General features: G+C 38.3%; 1 protein-coding gene across 3 annotated transcripts in view; it reads left to right on the forward strand.

The window, feature by feature from the left end:
• atp6v1h (ATPase H+ transporting V1 subunit H) overlaps positions 1–23,505 on the forward strand; it is a 95,113-nt gene that overhangs the window by 18,506 nt on the left and 53,102 nt on the right. For 2 of the 3 annotated variants that reach the window (XM_007260174.3, XM_007260175.4), the window contains exons 6-9: positions 1,790–1,894; positions 13,185–13,238; positions 15,890–15,987; positions 18,470–18,662. In XM_007260174.3, coding sequence (XP_007260236.1) covers positions 1,790–1,894; positions 13,185–13,238; positions 15,890–15,987; positions 18,470–18,662 — 450 coding nt within the window. The remainder of the gene's footprint in view (positions 1–1,789; positions 1,895–13,184; positions 13,239–15,889; positions 15,988–18,469; positions 18,663–23,505) is intronic. The other variant, XM_015608574.3, reaches the window with a different exon arrangement.

Consider the following 23,505-nt stretch of genomic DNA (forward strand, 5'->3'; position numbering starts at 1 on the left):
CTGGGCAGCCTCTGGCAGTGGCATGGGACCGCTGTGCCGCGAGACCGAAAAGAGGATGGTGTTGATCCCTTCAGCCGTCCTCACCTCTCTTAATGAAAGAGGCTACATTCCACCCAGCCGTGTAAATGTCACAGTGGGGACATTAGTGGAACGCAGCATTGCCTCACTGCTGTGTCATATACCCAGAGATACTGCAAATGCTAACAGGACCAAGCCGCTAATTAGTCATTGGGATGGTCCATTACAGATAAGTACCATTGGAATTTGCAGTGTCATTCTTGCTAATATTATGCTGGAAAGAGGAGTGAACCATCACATCAATTAGCATTTAGTGCCGCATCACACAGACTAGAAAAATAGATGCTGTAAAATCCCTGAATATTTTTGAATGGACCAAAATTCCCAATGAATGCACAGTAGTTTATATACAGTGGTGTGAAAAAGTATCTGCCTCCTACAGATTTTTTTTTTTTTATTTTGCTTTTTGTTATCATACTTATATTTTTCCATATGTCAAACAAACTTTAATTTCAGACACAGATAACCTGAGTAAATATCAAAAGCATATTTTAAAAGAGAGTTTTCTATAATAAATAAAATTATCCAAACCAATCTAGCCCTGTTTGAAAAACCTTGGTTGAGCCACCCTTGGCAGGGTGGATGGTTTTCAAGCAAGAACAGCCCGTTTAAGATCAGGCCACAGCAGCTAAATCCGACTTTGACAAGGCTGCTCCAAAACCATCATTTAGTGTTTTTTTTTTTTTCTTCAAGCCATTCAGAGGTATACTTGTTTGTGTGCTTTGGATCATTGTCCTGCTGCAGAACCCAAGTACACCTGAGCTTGAGGTCACGAACAGATGGCCGGACATTCTCCTTTAGGATTTAGGATTTTCTGGTAAACAGAAGAATTTCTGGTTCCATCCTGCAGACCCGCACTTCTTTAAATGTTGTTCTAGGTTCTTTTGTGGCCTCGTGGATGAGTTGTCCATGCCCTTTTGGAGTAATTTCGGTTGGCTGGTCACTCCTGGAAAGGTTCACCAGTGTTTTTTCCATTTGTGAATAATAACTCTTACTGGGGTCTGCTGGAGTTCCAAAGCTTTAGAAATGACTTTGTAACTTTTTCCAGACTGATAGATGATCAATGACTTTGTTGTCTCACCTGCTTTTGAATTTCTTCCGATTGCGGCATGATGTGCAGCTTTTTGAGATCTTTTAGCTTCATGTTGTCAACTTTTTCTTCTCTTAATAAAATATATCATTTAAAAAATTGCATTTTTATATTTACTCAGGTTTTATGTGTCTGATATTAAAGTTTGTTTGATAATCAGAAAAATGTAGTATGACAAATGCAAAAACATAAGAAATCTGTAAGGAGCCAAACACTTTTTCACGCCCCTGTACACTATATACACTAGCATGCCTAGGACAAGTAATTGGATTGCACTATGTGAATTGATTATGCAGTATTACCTCAGGGGACGGCTTGGAATTGGCCTTATCTATTGCAAGGTGTTATTTTGTAAGTGGGGGTAAACATTGGCAGGGTGCTTATGGCAAGGCTATGTGAATTATTGAGCAAGTTTTAACTTAATAAGGCCTGATTCTGGGGCCCAAATAGGTAATGGGGGTCAAATGAATAGATAGTTGTACGGCCATTTAACACTTCATAATCCATGCAGTGTCACGGGTACCGTGAATACAGTCCTCTCCAAAAGTATTGGAACTGTGCGGCCAATTACTTTAATTCTGCTGTAATTTGAAAATTTATGTTTTTTACTGTCAATTTCAGGCTGCAAGGATCATTGCCAAGCTCGCTGCCTGGGGGCGGGACCTGATGGAGGGGAGTGATCTGAACTACTACTTTAACTGGATCAAGACTCAGCTTAGCTCCCAGGTACAGTCTTTATGTTGCTGTTTTACTAACAATGCTTTTACTTAAAATAGTCAAAAATGTGTTTGTGGGCTTAATGTTCATTTTTTAAATGTTATTTGAAATGTTATTTTTTTTTCCATCAGTTTTTAAAAGTGCTTACCTGAGCACAAATCAGATGAGGAATATTAGTTTTAATGGTTTGTTTCCCAGACTGGTGTTAAGCCTAGTCATAGATTAAGTCCCTATCCCATGTCACTATCCCCCTATCTCCCTTGACCCTACCCCTTAGCCCTTCTCCTCTGTTTTTCTTGCACATGGTTACGGTGTCCTGATTCTTGTTAGGCTTGAGGGGTTAGGAGGGAATGTTAGGGCTACAGGACCCTTTAAATGGAGATTTTTCAGAGACACCCTTCAAACAGAGGGCAATGAGAATCAATGACAAGACGGGAACACAAACGACTAAAGAAACTTATAAATTTGAGTGTTTAAATTAAGATAACCACTATTTTATTTTTTAGCTTAAAAAACTAATAAAAGCTCATTTCAGCCCCCCATCACAAAGAAATTAAGGAATGGGCAATAATACTTCATTTCTGCGCCACCTGCCCCCTTTCTGAAGACATACGATTGCCCTAAAGTTGACTAACTACCAGCAGCTAGATTGTTGAACTTTAGTAGTCTACGGTTATCTAGTGTATATATCTGTATCAGGTGCTTGCAGGGTTTTTCCAATCCTTGTCGAAAATAAGAGGTAGGGGTGCAAAAGAGAAATGGGATTGGTCTTAAATTAGGGCTGGGCTGTATGACTGAAAATGTGTATTTTCAGTTTTACTGCAAATCTTAAAATACACAGTATTTTTTAAGATTCTACTGGTTTCACGGTATATCACTGTATTTTTTTCATTATTATTATTATTTACTCATTTATTGTATTGTATTGTATATTTTTTTTTTTTTTGGATGACTGGGCTTTTATATAGGTTTTTGAATGACTGTACTGTTCGGAGAACATATAATATAACACTAAGGCTTTAAATTAAGACTTTGATTACTATTGGATATACTTTGTCCCACAAAATTACACAATATATAAAGAAATTTAGACTTCTTTAGCAGAAAAACAGCTGAAGAATGAAAACAATAGACCTTAAAAAGAGATACACTATTTACTTTAACACTGCTAAAATATTTACTAAACTAAATATTTTAAATAGTTCTATAAACTCTGTAAATGTACCTTAAATACTTAACCTTTAAGTATTCAAAAGAGATATTTCTCAAATGTTCTATTGCACAAGTAAAACACCATTTAATATCAAATTACAATAACATGTTATTTTTTAAGCTTTTAGAGGCATTACGTTATTAAATTCGGCTACAATCCCCTTCTTTCTACGGTTAACAAATACATTCAGGTCAGTGTGCATCAAAATGATCCTTTAAGCTACAGTATTAATATATTTTAACAGGGCTATAGTCACTGCTCTTGAAGCTTTTTTGCATCTTGTATCCAGAGTTTTAGGGAGTTTTGTCACTTGTGCTGAATAGATGATTCTGCACCCTGGGCTCATCTGGGTGAGAAGAGCTGTTAATCGATTGCGCAATTCCATTTGTCTCTTTCTGAGTGAATAGTTGCTGTTTGCTGCTGTTTTTCTATTTTACTCAGATAAAAACACTCATATTGCGAGGAACAGCAACAGGAGCTCCTCAGATAAAGTGCTGCTCTCATTTCTCTCCAGGTAGATCACAGCGAGATGAGAGTTTGACTCCACAGAGCTGAGCTACCATCACTCCAGTGTGTTAGCTTGGTATGCTAACTGGCTAGCGTTAGCTAGTGAGCAAGCTGTGCCAGTATACTTCTTCGGCAGGGCAGTTCTACATCGCGCTCTGTAGTGCCTCTAGTGGTATTGCGCTATGTGAAAAATTAACTATTGTACGGCCAAGCACTAGCCTTAAACTTCCTTTCAATAAAAAAAAAAATCACCTTTCAAAATGCTGTGTAGCCTAAAACTTAGCCTAATCCTTAGCAGAAACCATAGAAGGCAACTGTGGCAGATTGTGATTGGAACTGGATTCTGCAAAAAATCTTCAGTGTCTGACGTGTATTTACTGCTTCAGATCAGAACATCTTCAGTAGTTAATATAGTAGAAACTATATGAACAGCCCTGTGCATATATTCTGGAATTGCTCACTATTGTAATGGAAATAACAGCACCAGCATGTCTGTGAGTGCACTCCTTTTGATTAAATTTGATCAAATCATGCACTCATCTAGCTTCTTTTACCTGCACTTGAAACGTCTATAAGCACATGCATACCGTAATGACGTCAGTTCTGTTCCTGTTTTTAAGCCGTTTTGTTGTGAGTCAGAGGACTGGAGAGAGATGAAAGCTGATGTACGAGACGTGAGGCTTAATAAATTGCTTTACGACTTACTGATGTAAATTTTAGATTTATGCTACAGTCATAACTAATTAATTACTTTGAGTTTAGTCAGAACCTTTCTGTATAGCATTTTCCACTCCTTCCAGCACTCTGAAGTATATTGTTATTGGATTCTCAGAACATGTGCTTTAGTCAATGGAAAATTAAGTTGTCATACCGTGTTGTGTCGAGTGACAAGGAAATTTGCCTCTGCAGTGCCTTGTATTATTTCAGAGGCTATATTGTTTCCTGAGGATATTAGTTGATCAGGTCTCAGGATCATTTCCTGTGCAACCATGGCGGAAATGGTTTCACTTTTAATAAAATGGTGGATAAAGGGCGCACTCAGCGCATTGGGTTCTATATAGTACTGGAATAAAGTGCTCTTTAACTTGTAACTTACTACAGTGGCTATAAAAAGTGAAGTATACACTGTTTTTTCTTTTTTTTGTTTATTTTTAGGTGCATTTGTGGAGAGCTCACACTGCACATTTTAATGGTTTGTCATGTGCAAACAATGCCGGCGATTCATATGCTCACACTGTAAGGTCCAGCTGACATGCTGCCATATAGGGGCTCTCACTGCACGTCAAATGCATATTACAAGGCGCACTTCCTTTAATTCCATGCCTTAAAATCCAGTACGCCTTATGTATAAATTCTACCAGTCAGATTGTAAGCAGCAGTAAAACCACTCCACTGAAGTACAGTGTTATATAAAGGAGTTTTAGTAAAGTTTCTCCAGCACCGAGACTGGAGCAGTATAAGCATTAGCTGCTAACCGCCAGCGAGGGCATTGTATGTCTTCAGAATGAGGGCAGGTGGTTTAAGGTTCCTCAGGGTATCTCTGTCAGGTGGAATTTACTAGTGCTAAACGCTGCTAACTGCGGCTAGCTCTGCTGCCAACCACGCTACATGATTGGAAATCTAATCTTACTGTAAATAAACAGAAGCACTTTACCCACCCTAATAAACAGTTTTCAGGAAGGAAATCTGTGTAGATTAACATCGAGCGCTCGTTTGACTTTGATGAATTAGAAGGGAAACATGGTGACACCCTTGTTCCTTACTGGTGTTGCCTAAAAAGCACTTAATAACCAGAAAATAAGAAAATCATTGATAGTGCACCTTAAAATGCAGTCTGCATAATGTAATAATAATAATTATTATAATAAATCCGTAAATTATGGTAGATAGAAAGGTTTAATGCTGCACTCATCATTTGAGGACATCTCCTACAAAAATATTTTTTCCATATATCCAGAAGCAAGATTTCCATATGAGAAAGGCCTTTTTATGGGTATATTTCCAGGGAATTTTGTGAAAACAAAATTCTTGTCTCACACTGTGAGACAAACGGCCAAAATGTTTGCCATGTCAGAAATCCCTCCTCGCTGCTCATTCGCACCGCATTTTGGCAGTTAATAGAAAATCACTTCCTCTCTAACACTACACGAAAACTGCACACGATCAAGCTGACAATCAGCCCGATCATTAAGTCTACATAGTCCTGCTACACACTGTTCTGTGTTGGACTGAGGACTGAGGTAATTACGTTACGGAGCTTTTGTATGATAAAAGAGCATGATGTCTAAGTTTTCCCACCCTCAATATTGCCTTCTACATTTACTTGTGTGCAAACACACTACAGTTTTACTGCTGCTATATTCTTTCACACCGTTTAATCAAGCGATACATGGACATCTGGAATTTCCAAAGCAAGACAAACCGAAACTGCTTTCACTTTCCAGATGGTCAGATGTGCTATTTGCCCCATCTGATTCAAACTCAACCACAGCCTTTGCAGACTCGATGCCCCTGTCCTGATCCACACTGAGAAAACAGCCCTATTTTGATTCACTCCAGCAAACAGCTCAACAGAATCAGCACAACAGAAAACTGCTCTGTTTATTGTGACTGAGCTGGGGTGTCAACTTTATTTAAAAACAATGAAGAAATTAGCGTATTCCAGTGTAATTACACTAGTTGCATAAAATACAATAATATTGTTTATCACATTAAATTCTGGGAAACTATATGGTCTATAAAAAATACTTATAGTGACAGACCTATCATTGTTCTATAAAAAAAAGAATTGGTTTTACTAAAGAACCCCTGAAGAATCCTTTTTGTTAAAGAATGTTAAAATGTTTTTTCATTGTAGAGAAGAGCAATACAATCACGCGAAACCTTAAACAGTTAAGGTATTCTTTAAGATGTCCTGCTTTTACAGTTGTTTTCACTATAATACCCCTCTATATATATCGTTTCTATAGGTCCTATATGCCTAAAGGCCTGTACACATTTTTTTTTTTTAACAGAGCTTGCCTTTTATGATTGCTTATTTTGTTTGCAGTACCTCTATTTATTTTTTATTTCCACATGTTTAGTGAATGCCCCCGTATTTTAAGCGAAAATACAATTTCTCTTTACCCCTCCACCGGTTTCTCAATCCTAAAATATCATCAATGTCAAAATGTACCTCATTTGAAGAGCAGTTTCAGCCTCATCTCACCACAGCCCCTGTTCAAATCAAAGTCCCGCTGTTCAGAAAACTGCAGAAGATTACTGTCAGTAAGGGCTTTCTCCTAGCAACCTTTCCAAATAGGCGCCCGGTATGGATGAAGCACATATATTTACATAAGCCTGAATGGGGAAGCATACACTGACCAAAAACAACTAAAGATATACATAAAACAGATAAAAGACAAACGAATCAAAGGTTATATGAGCAGTAAATGAAAGAAAAACTTGGGTTACTGCATAAAGGGGCTTTTTGATGGCGAGCAGAGTTGTATACATGATAAAAGGTACAGTATATCTTACAAAAGCATTATAAAAAAAAAAAAAAAAACATTGTCTGGATTTTTGACTGGTGTCTATTAGCTATAGGTGTTTAACTATGCAATGTTCACACTCTGGTTTGGCGTCTGTTAAGCGATCTGTATTATAAACATACAGTAGTGCAGCTTATCTTATCTTACCTTTTAGCTACAAAATAGGCAGCTATAATTGGCCCAAATCAACCTTTTTCATGATCTGTTGCACCAAAAAACAATTTCTGATTGGCTAAGTCTGGGCCAATTGAAAGTATCTTATGTGTGTGTTGTGAAAAGTGTCAAATATTATCTGCATTCAATGTCAAACGCTTAAATTTTCTATATTTTGATGGTTCTGAGATACATCACCATCATTGTCTTGTTACGTGACCCAATTATACTTTAGCTTCAACAAAAACATTTTTTTAAAAACAATTTTTAAACGATTTGACAGTACAAAGAGTTCTTAGTTCAGTTTACACCCCAATTTGGACAGTACTGCATGTTTAATATTCAGCACACTAAGAAAAGCTAAAAAAAAAATAATAATAATAAATGCAAGATATGCAGCTTAACTGTGCCTTGTGACACAGTTAAAAACAGTTGAAAAGTTCATAAAGCTAAATTATTAATTATTAAGTAAACAGTAAAATAATATATGTATCTATAAATATAAATAAATAAAGAACAGTTAAGAATACAAAGGCTTTGTTGATAATGTTGAGTGTCATACAGTGCATACATTGTGCATTTATCCCAGTTTTATCCACAGAGTGCCATTTTTATATCAGTTCTTTCATACAGTATATTTAATGTCCATGCCATTCAACCCCAGTATTATTAGACCTTTCAAAGAAATATAAATAGATGAGGAGAAATACAGAAGGTGTACTTGAAGCTCACAATCCTTTCCCCACATGTTTCTGCAGTTCTAACCTTGAGGAGAATAGCGCTGCAGGTTTGTTGTTTAATGCCACGCTGAATGGAAATGGGAACATTTAATAAGTTATGCATCAAATTTGTGTTTTTTATTTTTCATAAATAACACAATCAGAATGTGTGCAGATGAGGAAAGCTGTAGAAAACATCTGCCACTACTAATGCACAGTAATAGGGATAATGATTTGGTAGCAGATGGTCGTGGCTTAAAAGCATCGTAGCAATTACAGCTAAGTATCAAAATATCAGCGTGCTAAACTAGGGTTTGGTGGTATTTACGTTTTTAATGCCGTCATGCTGTCAAAATATTAAACTGCAAATGTAGCGTAGGTTGTTCTGCATTCACGTGGCTTCTGTACCATCTAATCCAGCGTAATCGAAGAATAAAAGGACCAATCAAATACAGTTTAAATTCAGTTTGTTCAAAAGGTTTTTGCGATCTATAGTACACTAATCAATTGCACATTGAGCAGTTAAATTTGGGGCATGTTTGTGTGTCTCGAAACGAGCAAAAGGTACTAATTCTCTTAATTAGTCGTGGGTGTGTCTTTGGTGTAACGTGCAAAATAAACCAATCAGTGTGCCAGTCGTCATTCCCTTTAAGAACCAGGTGTGTTCTGACTTTGGCACGTTTGTATCTTATCCGGTGTGTTTCATCACAGGATAGTGACGGGACAAGTTATGATTTTCTCAACTTTATGCAAATTAGTAACCAGGCTGGTAATAAGAATCAAAATTCTAACCATGCTTTGTTTTGTATCCCTAGCTGTGTGGTACTTGTAGGGGCATTCATTTTTTTTTTTTTTTGCATCTTTTTAACTTGTCAAACACACTCAATGTATTTTAAATGACAGACCAACACAAAATAACACATAAATGTGAAGTGAAACCAAAACAATACATGATTTTGTAAATCTTAATCAAATATAGATCTGAAAAAAGTGAGACATTCTAAAGTTTTTAGCCCCCTTCACTCTATAAACCACTAAATAAAGTTTGGTGCAATCAATGTTCTTCAGAAGTCACTGAATACGTTAATACGTACAATTCCTGAGAGCTGTGTGTAATTTAGTTTCAGTAATAATACCCATCTGTTCTGTGAAGGTCTCAGTGGTTTGTTAGAGAACACTAGTGAACAAACAGCGTCATGAAGAGGAAAGAACTCACCAGACAGGACAGAGATAAAGTTGTGGAGACGTTTAAAGCAGGGTTAGGTTATAAAAACATATCCCAAGCTTTGAGCATCCCAAAGAGCACTATTTAATCTATTATCCAAAACCTACCTAGAAATACTATCCACTCAAATTGACAGATCAAGCAAGGAGAACACTGATCAGAGAAGCAGCCAAGAGGCCCATGGTCACTCTGGAGGAGCTGCAGAAATCCTCAGCTCAGGTGGTAGAATCTGTCCATAAGACAACTATTAGTTGTGCAGTCCACAAATCTGGCCTTTATGGAAGAGTGGCAAGCAGAAAACAGTTGTTGAATGAAAGAAATAAAAAGTGCATGAAGGGTAATTCTGGAAGGAATATATATATATATATAGATCATTTAATGTCCATGTCATTCAACCCCAGTATTATTAGATCTTTTTGGAGATATAAATGGATGAGGATAAATACAGAAGGTGTACTCGAAGCTCACGATTTCTGCTGTTCTTACCTTGAGGAGAACAGTGCTGCATGTTTGTCCTTGTTAAATGCCACATTAAATAGGAATGGGAACGTTTAATACATTGCACAAGATTGATATTTATTATTTTTTATAAATAATACAGGTCTCCTGAAGCTTCTGCTGTCTGAACATTTGATTACTGCTGTATTTTGTTCATATCCTCAGCAATGGGACAGAGAGGCTTGAAAATGCTGCATAAAAAATAGGTGATATTTACAGTGGTTGGACAATGAAACTGAAACACCTGCTTTTAGACCACAATAATTTATTGTCTCTACGGACAGTTCTGGTGGAAACAGGAGAGTTGAGGTGCACATTGAATTCTGCCATGATTTGAGCAGCCGTGGTTTTGTTTTTTGGATACAATCCGGGTTAACACCCGAACATCCCTTTCAGACAGCTTCCTCTTACAGCGTCCACAGTTGATCCTGTTGGATGTGGTTGGTCCTTCTTGGTGGTATGCTGACATTATCCTGGATACTGTGGCTCTTGATACATCACAAAGACTTGCTGTCTTGGTCACAGATGCGCCAGCAAGACGTTCACCAATAATTTGTCCTCTTTTGAACTCTGGTATGTTACCCATAATGTTGTGTGCATTGCAATATTTTGAGCAGAACTGTGCTCTTACCCTGCTAATTAAACCTTCACACTCTGATCTTACTGGTGCAATGTGCAATTAATGAAGATTGGCCACCAGGCTGCTCCAATTTAGCCATGAAACCTCCCACACTAAAATGACAGGCGTTTCAGTTTCATTGTTAGCTACCGTGCTAACCAACTATGCTGAAACTTGGCTGCGTACGACAACAGGAGCTTCCTCAAACACACCCATGAGACTAATTTGGGGTGACATGAGCAATTGTCAGATTGAGCGACTGCTATTGGTCAGACAGAAAGCTGACATGTTTTTCATATTTATTACTTAGGTAAAAGAATAGATAATAAGGTTTTAAAATTACTTCTGAAGAAGGTAAAGTATCAACACAAGCTTTATACTTAAGTAAAAATCTACAAGTACTGGTTCAAAACTACGTAAATGTTATGTAAATAGAAAAATGTGTCAATAAGGACAAAAGCTTAGTCAAAAGCCTATAGTGCACTAACTACCTCAAAATACATTTTTATGAAAGCCATAATGATTATAATGTTATATTGAAATATTAATGTTAAAAAAATTGGGATGCACTCGATGCCAGATAGTAAGTGGTGGGCACCCCATATTAAGTGGTGAGCACCCTGTGCTAAGTGGTGAGCACCAGATAGTAGGTGGTAAACACCACATACTAAGTGGTGAGCACCAGATAGTGGTGAGCACTGCATACTAAATGGAGAGCACCACATACTAAGTGTTGAGCACCAGATAGTGGTGAGCACTGCATACTAAGTGGACAGCACCACATACTAAGTGGACAGCACCACATACTAAGTGATGAGAACTAGATACTAAGTGGTGAGCAACCCATATTAAGTGGTGAGCAACCCATATTAAGTGGTGAGCACCCCCTGCTAAGTGGTGAGCACCAGAAAGTGGTGCGCACCGCATACTAAGTGGAGAGCACCACATACTAAGTGGTGAGCACCACATACTAAGTGGTGAGCACTGCATACTACACGGAGAGCGCCAAATAATAAGTGGTGAGCACCACATACTAAGTGGGGAGCATAACATACAGGTGGAAAATCCACCTGAATATGAGCTACTTTTTCCATCAGAAAGTAAAAAGCACATGAAAATAAATACAACCAATCTGAACTGCATCATCAATTTGTCTCTTTTAGCACGAAATGTTTACTTTATTGTAAACACGACTAAAACAAGACATTTCTTCCGTCTACAACTGATAAAACAGCGTGTTTACAGAGTAGCACTGTTAGACGTCACCAGAAAACAAGCAAAAAAATAGTTTTTAAAAACACAGTATCAGAAAAAGCTTTTAACTTAAAAGACCCAGTCTAAAATTTATATTTCAGTTTAGAGCAACATACTGTAAGCTAAGCTTACAAAACATGGATCAGATACAATATTTGTAAATACTGACTCACTATAACCATCGTATATCCACAAACAAACAAAAAACTTCAACTCTATGAAGTAATGTTATGCAAATGAAGCTAGCTAGAGTATCTAAGCAAAACACCAGAGCAACAAAGTAAGACGTTACTTACTTGTCCAACAAGAAGTCGGGCAGCTCAGCTGTGTAGTGTCTCTTAGCTCACGCCAACGAATGAAAGAGATTCCTATATTTATTCCTGTCGGGTCTCTAGGCCGATTTAGTCTTTCTTTCTCTCTTTCTGGCTCACAGACATATTCAGTCTCTTTCCAGCTTCTGCCATAGTGTCTGTATGTTAGGTAGTAGTGTTGTCATTTGCGAACGATTCGAATGAACGAACCTTTTTGTTGAACGGACTGTAATGATTCAGTTCATCTAAAAGAGCTGCTGTGCCCATCACTATTAGTTAGCGTCTGTAAAGAATGAACCAACTCCTATGGCAGGTTTTTGTAGTCCTTGTAGAACTCTTAGAACTACAGGTCGGAAAGCAGGTCGCAGTTCTGGAAAGTGCCGCAGTTCTTGAGAACACTGGTCTCGGCCGCCTAGGAAAACTTGCAGAGTCTGGTTTGAGCTCAGAGGAGCTCTGGCACAGACACGAGAGAGCCGCTATTCCTCCTATAACACCTCAATGGAGCGCTGCAGTGAGTCTGTAATTAGAAGCTGTAATTACACTTCTTTAAAAAGATCAATAATCAAGGAAATCCTACCTAGTGTGCCTTTAATGAGAATATCTCATTTTTACGTAAAACAAACTTAATTTATATGAGTTGGTGTAATGAAAGGCATTTAATGTTAAAACAACTGGCCTCTTTTAAACAACTTTTTAACAACTCTGTCTATTTTAAATGCAGCTCATTTGGGTGTGATGGATTACTACGGAACAGAAATGTGAAATCTGACAAATTCATTATTTTGAATTACAGCCTCATTTGAAGATACCATCAAACCAATTTTGACTTCTGTATGTGGTATAAACATTATACTAACCAACCCTAATTAAATTCATGCTTTTGAACAGTAGTGTCTAGTGAACTGTTGAAACTGGCAAACAGTATAATGTGTAAACTGGGATTCATCATGGGGAACAGCACTGCAAGGCTGTTGAACAAAGCCCATTTCTTTTAATGTGTTTTTTTTTTTTTTTTTTTTTTTTTGCTGTTTCTGTTTTAGTGTCTGCTTTATTTCAGTGGAGTCCATGGATTTGTTTGTTTGCTTGTTTGTTTAGTTAATTAAACCCCCCCCCCAGAACTTGTACTCCATGACATACTCCATAACATGCTGTTCTACTGATGAGCCACAGTGGGCCAGTGAATCAGCAGGTTAAGCAGTATCTCAGCACATCACATTTTTTTGTCTCTATTTTTTTTTTTCCTTTATTTTCTATCTTTTTTTTTTGTTAGAAGCTACATGGTACAGGTGCAGAGACAGGAACAGGGACCATCTCTCCCAATGAAGTGAGTATGCTCTCACCGAGAGCTGTGCACCCGGGCCTCTGGTCAGCTTTCAGAAGGGCACCTCTGTCCAGCGCGGCGTTAACTGATCTCTGCTGCATATCTCTCTCATTCACCTGTTCTCTTTCTTTTTTTTTTTCCTCCCTCTATAACTGCTACAGCTACAGCTCTGCTCCGCAGCTACTCTAGCTATCTCTCTGGCCTGTGCCCGTCTGAGCGCAAGCAGTGCGTTTTCTGCAGCAGATATATATGCTTTTCATTTGCTTCCGTTTAAATGAATCCCCTCTTTTCTTCCTGAAATAGATGCTGCATCTCTGTAGATTAAAGGAACAAGGGAAGATTGTGTTCAGGGTCACTACCTTCCGTTTGTTTCGCTTATCAGCATCTAGCATTCATAGACTAGAAGTATTTGCTCTGAATTTGTTTTTTTTTTCTTAGTTTTCTTTTGTTGTCTTATGGAATCTGCTAGGATGATGTTAACAGCATTCAGGAAGCCTCTGCTTATGACTCAGCTGTTCTTCATGATCTCTAACTTTTTATACCTGAGCCTCTGCTTTAATGCTTATTTCCTTCATGCTGGTTTGCAACATTGTCTTCCTCTGCCTCTTTCACTCTGTATCTCTCTCTCTCTCTCTTCCTCTCAGTGATTAATGGACTATTTTCTCTTTTCTGTCACTCTGCTAACTAGGGCTGCAACAATTATTCAACAGCTACTTAAGCTTTACTTTTCTCTTCCTGACTTAATGATAAGTGAAGTGAATTTCACATCTAATGCCGGTAGACATTAGCAGCAGACTGTTTTTTTCTTTCTTTTTTTGTTCACACACTTATAAAGTTCAAAATATTGAAAGTATTTTTCGCACTATTAAGGTGCACTTAAAATTCTTTAATTTTCCCCCAAAATCATCAGTGCGCCTTATAATCCGTTGCATCTTATGTATGAATTCAGGTTGTAAGGAGCGGTAAAGCCACTCTGCTGAAGTGCAGTGTTATACAGGAGTTTCAGTAAAGTTTGGAGCAGTATTAACTATAGCCACTGACTGCACTAAACGCTAGCTCGTTTGTCATTTTGAGGTTAGTATTATCGGCCAGTAGCCTGCTGCTAACCCTGGCTAGCGCTGCTGGAGCAGCATTAGCATTACCCACTAATTGCACCGATCAGAGGCAAAAATATCGGATTGTAGTCTGTATGTTTAGCATATTAAAACAAGCTATGTGTGACAAACCTCTAGCTCATATGGCCCTGGCTTACTTAAACACTAAGGTTCTTAAGTGTAGCATTGTCGTACAGCATTTACTAGCGCTAACCGTGGCTAGCACTAGCGGTTAGCCACTAATGCTGCTGCACCCAGCCTTAGTACAAAATCTGGAAATTTAAGCTTACTGTAAGTAAACAGAAGCGCTTTACTCACAGAAATAAACAAAAGTTTTCAAGAGAGGAATCTGTGTAGATTAACATCCAGCACTTGTTTGAATTTAAAAGATTTTTTTATAAGGATTACAGTTTTGTTTACTTAGCTAAGCTTTACTTAACTTCACTCTCCTTGTTGTGTTGAGGATATTACTAGCACAGAATAGGAGAAAGGAAAGAGTTAGTTATGAGATTTGATATGTATAAATTATGTATAAATTATATATATTATTATGCATAAAATATATCAACCTTCTAAACTCAACAGTAGTGACATAATGTTTATATGTTGTTATTTAATTAAAAACTGATTATTTGTAATTGAGCTTGGTAAACCTTTGAAACATACCACCTCATCTGTTAAGCATGGTGGAGGTAGTGATATAGTTTGGCTGCTAATGGAACTAGTTTCTATGTGTCATGTGCAGATAATCAATGGCCCAAAGCTTAATGTGTAAATTGTAATAGCAACAAAGAAGGCTATATTCTCACACACACACACACACACACATAGAAAATGCCCAAATATGATTCTTTTTGGCATAAATGACACAGATGTGATTTGGATTTAGGTCATTTTAATTATTTTATTTTTTTGCATCAATTTAACTCATTCTACGTTTACTATGCGGAATGGGAAATGGATGACAGCAGTGAGGGAGGTTTTCAGTGTCCAGACTTCTTTCTGTGGTAGTTCCCAAAGTAATTGTGTGTGTTCACGTGTGATACCACTAGTCTAGAATAATTGTCTCCAACCTGAGATTCATATCACACTGGAACACATATAGCCATATATAATTGGATTTTCCTAGAAACGAGAAAAATGATCGATTATACGCTTACCCCGGTAATTGTTAGTTGCAGCCCTACTGCTAACTCCTCTCTGTTCATGTTGCAGGTTCCACTGCTTTATCTCTTCCTCTGCATTGTGGCACTATCTGTCTTTCTGAAGGCGCATGTTCCTACAGATAGTTCTCTAAGTCTAAAGACGTTGCATGTGAATGCTAAAGGACTGAGTGTTTTTAGATGTTACTTCTGCAGCCTTGTTTCATTGAGTTTTTTTTTTATTCTTTGCAAGTTTTTTGTTTCCAATAATTCTGATCATTCACATTCTGACTGTGTTGTGTTGTCTTGTCTTGTCTCCTTGTGTGCATGCAAATGTGTGTGTGGTTGTGTTTTTGTTTGTTTCTGTGTGTGTGTGTGTGTGTGTGTGTTTGTGTGTGTGTTTTTTTTCCTCCCACAGAGCTCTCAGTATGTGCAGTGTGTGGCTGGTTGCCTGCAGCTGATGCTGAGGGTGAACGAGTACAGGTTTGCCTGGGTTGAGGCGGATGGTGTGAACTGGTAAGATTCACTTCTTATAATGTAAACAAATTGATATAGAAAACAAGACCATCACAGGTCTCACCACAGTGCCTCTGCTGGCTGGTTGCAGTATGATGTGTAGCTCTGCCCATCTGCATATGTTTTAATGGCAGAAGACTTAATTCACTGGTAAACCTCAAAAACATACCACCTCGTCTGTTAAACATGGTGGGGGTAGTGATATGGTTTACCTGCCAATACAACTAGTTTCTTTGTTTCATGTGCCGATAATCAATGACCCAAAGCTTTATCTGTAATCTGTAATAGCAACAAAAAAATTCTACATTCACACAGCAGGAAAAAGTGGCCCAAATCTGATTCTTTTTGACATAAGTGATACAGATGTGTTATTTATATGGCAGTGTAAACAGGCAAAGGTGTTCTGATTTAGGTCATTTTCAACAAATTTGAATCTAACAACACAGATATTTAACTATTCAAAACATGTACTGGTCAAACTCAGGCTGCTTTACTTATTTTTTACAAGGTTTCTAAGCTGAAGATGGTTACAAAACGCATGTGACATTTAAACAAGCATGTTTAAAAGCAAGTTCACTAGTGATTTTCTCTTAATAAATACTTTATTTTAATTAATGGTTGACTGCATTTTTAAATAATTTATATTTATGAAAAAAAAATCACTGCTGTTAATGGCACTCATTCCTGTTACTGGCACTCACTCCTGTTACTGGCACTCACTCCTGTTACTGGCACTCACTTCTGATACTGACACTTACTCCTGTTACTGGCACTCGCTCCCTGTTACTGGCACTCACTCCTGTTACTGGCACTCACTCCTGTTACTGGCACTCACTCCTGTTACTGGCACTCACTCCTGTTACTGACACTTACTCCTGTTACTGACACTCATTCCTGTTACTGGCACTCACTCCTGTTACTGGCACTCACTCCCTGTTACTGGCACTCACTCCCTGTTACTGGCACTCACTCCCTGTTACTGGCACTCACTCCTGTTACTGGCACTCACTCCTGTTACTGGCACTCACTTCTGATACTGACACTTACTCCTGTTACTGACACTCATTCCTGTTACTGGCACTCACTCCTGTTACTGGCACTCACTCCTGTTACTGGCACTCACTCCTGTTACTGGCACTCACTCCTGATACTGACACTTACTCCTGTTACTGACACTCACTCCTGTTTCTGGCACTCACTCCTGTTACTGCACTAATTCCTGTTTAATTTTTATGTTCTGAGTAACAGAAATGAGTTTGAACATAAAAAATAGCTAAATGGAGCCTATGCTAATAGCATGAGGACACTGATGACATTCGAGTGATTTTCCCAAAATGTGTATTTTTAAATTTTTAAGATTAAGATTAATTTAGGCAACAGTAATGAGTGTAGAGATCACTTATTCCTCACTCATAGTTACAATAAGATCAAATATACAGAAAAACTGATGAGGGAACTTAATGTTGGTTTTCCCATGATCTTCAGAAGAACCAGCTGATGTAACTTCCTGTTGTAGATCTAACTTGTAGAATGTTCCAGGTGTTTCAGATGAGGTAATGTGTTACTGTAACAGGATTGAAATTGTGTATTTTAACTTAAATATTATGGATTTATTATGAAAAAATATTTGTAAAGCATAGAGGGGATTTAGCATTGGGAGTCACACAACAATGCAAAAAAATACTTCTCTGTAGGATTGTAATAATTATATTCCATGGTAAAGTTTATAGTTATTTAGAGTGGGGACAGGTAACAAATGTTTTTTTGTGATCTAATTCGTTTAAATTTTTTTTTATTGCATATATTACTTTTGCAATTTGGTCAATGTATAAGACACTATGCTTAATAATAAAATGTTGTCTGCACATTTATACATGTAATTTGCTGGGGACAGAAATGGCACTGATTCGGTTTAATATGCCATATTAGCCTGCATAATTTAGTTTAAAGTATTGTTGCACACTTTCTGTGAATCCTGTAAACTTAATTTTACTTCTCAAATATCACTGTGTTCATCTGCTATATTATATATTTAACTGAAATTGCTGATCTGAACAATCAAAGATTTATAAAGGAAAATCCTGAAAATTATTAGGAATACCCAAACTTTTTTATACCATCTTAGGAAAGTTAGGTATTCGTTAACCTCCCCCTTTTTCTTCCATTAAATAAGAAAAAGGTGAACTATATATTGTATAGTCACTGACAGCTTTGTGTGTAGTAGGTTTCTGTTCTATCCTCTTTAAATGAGCACCACCTGTCTAGACGCTTGAAGGCTGCCCACTGTTCTTCCTATGTGAATTCTCTTTCAACAGCATCTCAGATTACCTGCCTGTGCCATAGCTTCAGAACACTTGACAGAAAAGTGCCAAAACCTTCAATTACAGCATGTAACTTTGCTGAGGACTGCAGGTGGACTGCAGGTGCATTTACAGGTGTAGATTGTCAGTTCTCAGTGTTTCTGGCCTCTTGTTTTCTCCAGCATCACGGCCGTGCTGAGTAACAAGTGCGGCTTCCAGCTGCAGTACCAGATGATCTTCTGCGTTTGGCTCCTGGCTTTCAGCCCTCAGCTCTGTGAACAGCTGCGCCGCTACAACGTAGTGCCCGCCCTCTCCGACATCCTCCAGGAGTCTGTCAAAGAGAAGGTCACCCGCATCATCCTCGCTGCATTCAGGGTAAGGAGATGTACTTTTAAACTACATCCTGGCAGGGTGTCTTAAGCTCATTTATGCACTGTGAAGGATTTGGCAGGCATGTGGTGGTGATGAAGGGTTGAAATGTGTTGAAAAGTGGACACTTCTGACATCATTTGGACTGTTGCGGCTGACATTCACAGAAGCTGTCAAGTTTCTTACCTGATGAATAATTAAAGGTTGCGGAAAAAAGTCATATAAGTCAAGAAACTTATAAGTAAGTGTAGTGTGATTGAGTACTTTGCTGCTGTAAGCTTGGCTCACACTAGAATATGTAATCAGGGCCATTTTAAGGCTGATTTGCTCTTCTCAGCAATCGTGAAAAGTCTCCTGATCAGAAACAATCATCTTCCTAGCTAGGGCTGAGTCTCTTTTAAACTTTTCAATAACATACAATACTTTGAATTAATTACCAATACCCAATCAGTACTTTTTTCTAAACCTTTTTCTAAATTGTGACCAAAAATTACAGAAAGCGATAATTATTCTCACACAACGTATTTATTTAACAGCCGACATGAGTAATCCCATTCTCATACCGTCACCATGATACTCCATCTTTCTGGATCTTGTTGGAACAAACAGTGAGCATGTTTGTGGCACTTCATTAAGAACAAAAATCACTGCTTGTGCTTGAACTACAGATATTTTTCCCATGCATATTGCTTTATGCATTTCAATTTTAGGAGTTCTTTTTTTTTGTCAGCATTATATAAACTAAATTAAATTCAATTATATTAGTGTGTCATTCACTTAAAAATGAATCATAATCATTCTTTTTTTAATGCTGCTATCTCCCTGTTGGTTTGAGAGGGGGTAGTAATAATAGTGTAGTGTGGTTTAGGCCAGACAGACTAGAGCTTTATTACAGTATTGTAATATCTCAGAAGAGAGAAAGAGAGGGGAGACAGTGCGAGAGAGAGAGAGAGAGAGGGAGGGAGAGACAGCGCGAATGAGAGAAAGGCAGCACGAGTTAGCAAAAGACAGGGCAAGTGAGATAAAGACAGACCGAGTGAGAGAGAGAGGGGGAGAAAGAGCATGAATGAGCGAAAGACAGACTGAGTGAGAGAGAGAGAGAAAGAGAGAGAGGGAGAGGGGGAGAAAGAGCACGAATGAGAGAAAGACACACTGAGAGAGAAAGTGGGAGAGACCGCACGAATGAGAGAAAGTCAACGCAAGTTAGCAAGAGACCGGGCGAGTGAGAGAATGACAGACCCGAGTGAGAGAGAGAGAGAGAGAAGGAGAAAGAGCATGAATGAGAGAAAGACAGACTGAGTAAGAGAGAGGGAGAGACAGCGAGAGACAGACAGCACAAGTTAGCAAGAGACAGAACAGAGTAAGAGAGACAGACCGAATGAGAGAGGGAGAGGCAGCATGAGTGAGAAAGACAGCACGAGTGAAAGAAAGACAGTGCAAGTTGTCACACAGAGCAACCGATTTGCCATTGTGGTCATTTTTTCTCACAACTCTTGAGAAAGACGTTTTGGCTTTAAGGATACCATTACCATATGTTTCTAGTGTCATTTTGTCCCGTTCTTCCTGGAAACATCCAAAGCTGTGCCACACTCCTGGATCATTGTCACAATAGCCTCTGCACATTCTATATTGGGGACAGTTTACGACTGTTGGCAGGCCAGGCCAGTAGCATTACACTCTCTTCTTCCACAGCCGTGTCTCTGTAATGTATGCTGCAATAACGTTTTGCACAGCGTGTAGTTAAAAATTCATGGACATTCCTGGAAAAGACAGCGTCCTGAAGGCAGCATATGTTGCACTGAGATTTCAGTGTAATTTTCTGCATTAATACTGCGTCACAGAAGTATAAATTGCCTTCGCCAAAGGCGCTGACACAACCCTTTATCGTGATAGACTCTGGCTTTTGAAATGTCTTGTTCCTGATAACAGTCTGGATGGTGCTTTTCATCTTTGGCCCAAAGCTGACAGCATCCATCACTTTCTAAAAATTTGAAGTACTGTTTTTTTTTTTTTTTCCTTTTCCCAAAATATACATTTCCACTTTGTGATGACCCTAAGATATTGTTTGCTTCTGTAGAGGGTTAACATTTGGTGTCTGTTTTTCACAGTAAAGTTTTAAGGGGCAATAATGTACTGTTTGGCAAAAGTTTGTCAAAGTAATCCCTTGCCCATGTGGTTCTATCAGTTATTGTTAAATTACTGACCTTGATGCAGGTGTTATCTGAGAGACCAGAGATCATGGGTGTTCAGCTTAGTAAACCCAAGCCCTTTACTCACTAAAAATAAATTCCTTTTAAAATTACATTACATTACATTATATTTGGCAGACGCTTTTGTCCAAAGCGACTTACAATAGTCAAGTACAATGTAAAATAAGTTTAAAGGAAAAACATCTTTGGATAGGGATAAAAGGAGGACAAAGGGGAATAATAGGATAGAGGAGTGAAGGAGGGGAAGAAGGAAATGAGGTTAGAAGTATTTAGTGTGTTAGAGGTGTTAAGAGAGTAAGTGCTCTTTGAAGAGCTCTGTCTTCAGGAGTTTATTAAAGATAGTGAGAGATTCTCCTGATCTGGTAGTGGAAGGTAGTTTGTTCCACCATTGGGGAACTCTGTATGAGAACAGTCTGGATTGCTTTGTGTGAATGTTTGGCAAAGCGAGGCGACGTTCACTGGAGGAGCGCAGCGGCCGGGAGGTAGCGTAAGCCTTCAGGAGCGAGTGCAGGTAGGAAGGAGCTGTTCTGTCATCACCTTGTAGGCGATTGTAAGAGTTTTGAATTTGATGCGAGCATCAACTGGTAGCCAATGGAGCTCAATGAGCAGCGGGGTGACATGTGCCCGTTCCCCACGATTGCTTAAATGCTTTAATAGTATTAAGCACTGTTGAGGGAGAAATAGTGTGAAGGAAACAATACTTTATCCCCTGCTGATTGTTTAAGTTTGCCCACTGATAAAAGCCATGAACAGTCTATAATCTAAAGAGTAGGTTAATTTAACAGTGAGATATGGAATATCAAATATAAAGTCCAGAAAATCACATTGTATAAATTATATACACTTATTTGCTTTTTGCTGAGAGAAATAAGTATTTAATCCTCCTACCAACCATTAAGAGTTCTGGCTCCTACAGACCAGTTAGATGCTCCTAATCAACTTGTTACCTGCATTAAAGACAGCTGTCCTAAATTGTCGCCTGTATAAAAGTCTCCTGTCCACAAACTCAGTTAATCAGTCAGACTCTAACCTCTAAAGAGCTTTGGGCTAAGGATGTCAGGGACAAGATCATAGACCTGCAAGGCTGGAATGGGCTACAAATCCATAAATAAGACGATGGGAGAGAAGGAGACAACCGTTGAAATACAAATTTACTGTGATTCAACATCGATCTGGGGCTACATGCAAAATCTCACTTTGTGGGGTATCTTTGATCATAAGGATGGTGAGAGTTCAGCCTAAAACTACAGTGGGAAACTTGTTAATGATCTCAGGGTAGCTGGGACCACAGTCACCAAGAAAACCATTGGTAACCAATTATGCTGCAATGAAGCAAGAATGTGCAGGCCCGTCTGAATTTTACCAGTAAACACTTGCATGATTCTGAGAGTTATTGGGAGAAGCTGCTGTGGTCAGATGAGACAAAAATTGAGCTCTTTGTCATTAACTCAACTCAACTGTGTTTGGAGAAAGAGAAATGCTGACTGTGACCCAAAGAACATCGTCCCCACTCTCAAGCATGGAATAATTATGTTATTAGGGGGTGTTTCTCTGCTAATTCACCGCATGATTGGGAGAATGGATGGATCCATGTTCCGTGAAATCCTGAGTGAGAACCTCTTTCCCTCTGCCAGGACATTAAAAATAGATCGTGGCTGGGTCTTCCAGCACGACAATGACCCAAAACATACAGCCGTGGCATCAAAGGAGTGGCTCAAAAAGAAGCACATTAAGGTCATAGAGTGACCTAGCCAGTCTCCAGACCTCCAGACTTATTTTATTTCCTTCACTGTATGCAAATTCCAATCTTTATTAAAATTAACATAAAAAAAACATTTAATCATTTTCTCAAACACTTTTTTTTTCTTACAAACTAGAGATGCTCTTCCCCTCTTTTTCCTCAAAGACTTAGCTTTTTGGGGACACTGATTTTATACCAAGTCATGGTTATAATCACCTGTTAACATCACTTTTACGTAATCTGCATTGCCCCATCTCAGTTTTCAGTAGTCCACTGGTACTACTGCATGACCAAATCAATCCCCCTTTTCTTATTTCACCATTTTAGCAATAATTGCATTACTGCCAGACTGCAGACCTGAGACTTTGGTCCAGGTTTTCACAGGTTTTGTCACATGAGCCACCTATCAACAAGCTGTCACCTGTCAGAGACTCGTTTTCTGACTCTATTTATGTATTTTTGAGTCCTCTCCAGTTTTCGGGAATCTTTTGGTAGTACTCACAACATTCTGTCAGCATTTGTAATTTGTGAGAGATTAGATGTGATGAGGCTCTATCCCATTTTCTTTGTTAAATATTAATACCTTGTGCTCTCCTGTGTGGAGAGCTAATAATGAACACTGCGCAGCAGAGCTAGTTTGCACTATAGCACTGTAGTTAGGCTGATTAATTTATGTAGTGGTGAAAAATGGTTAGAATGAATGAAAAGCCTGCACAAATGTTTTTTTTAGTTATCAGTTATCAGCATTTTTTATTTTTTTTGCACCTCTAGTTTAAATGTTTAAACTGTAAATCATAGAGGCACTAAACCTCACCTAGTAGTAAACCTCCTCTTACTCATGCGCACAATTACATACATACTTTTTATACAGTTACATGCCTCGCATTGTTAAACGTAA

The sequence above is a fragment of the Astyanax mexicanus genome, chromosome 8 (genome assembly GCF_023375975.1).
Source record: "Astyanax mexicanus isolate ESR-SI-001 chromosome 8, AstMex3_surface, whole genome shotgun sequence".
Lineage (NCBI taxonomy): Eukaryota > Metazoa > Chordata > Actinopteri > Characiformes > Acestrorhamphidae > Astyanax > Astyanax mexicanus.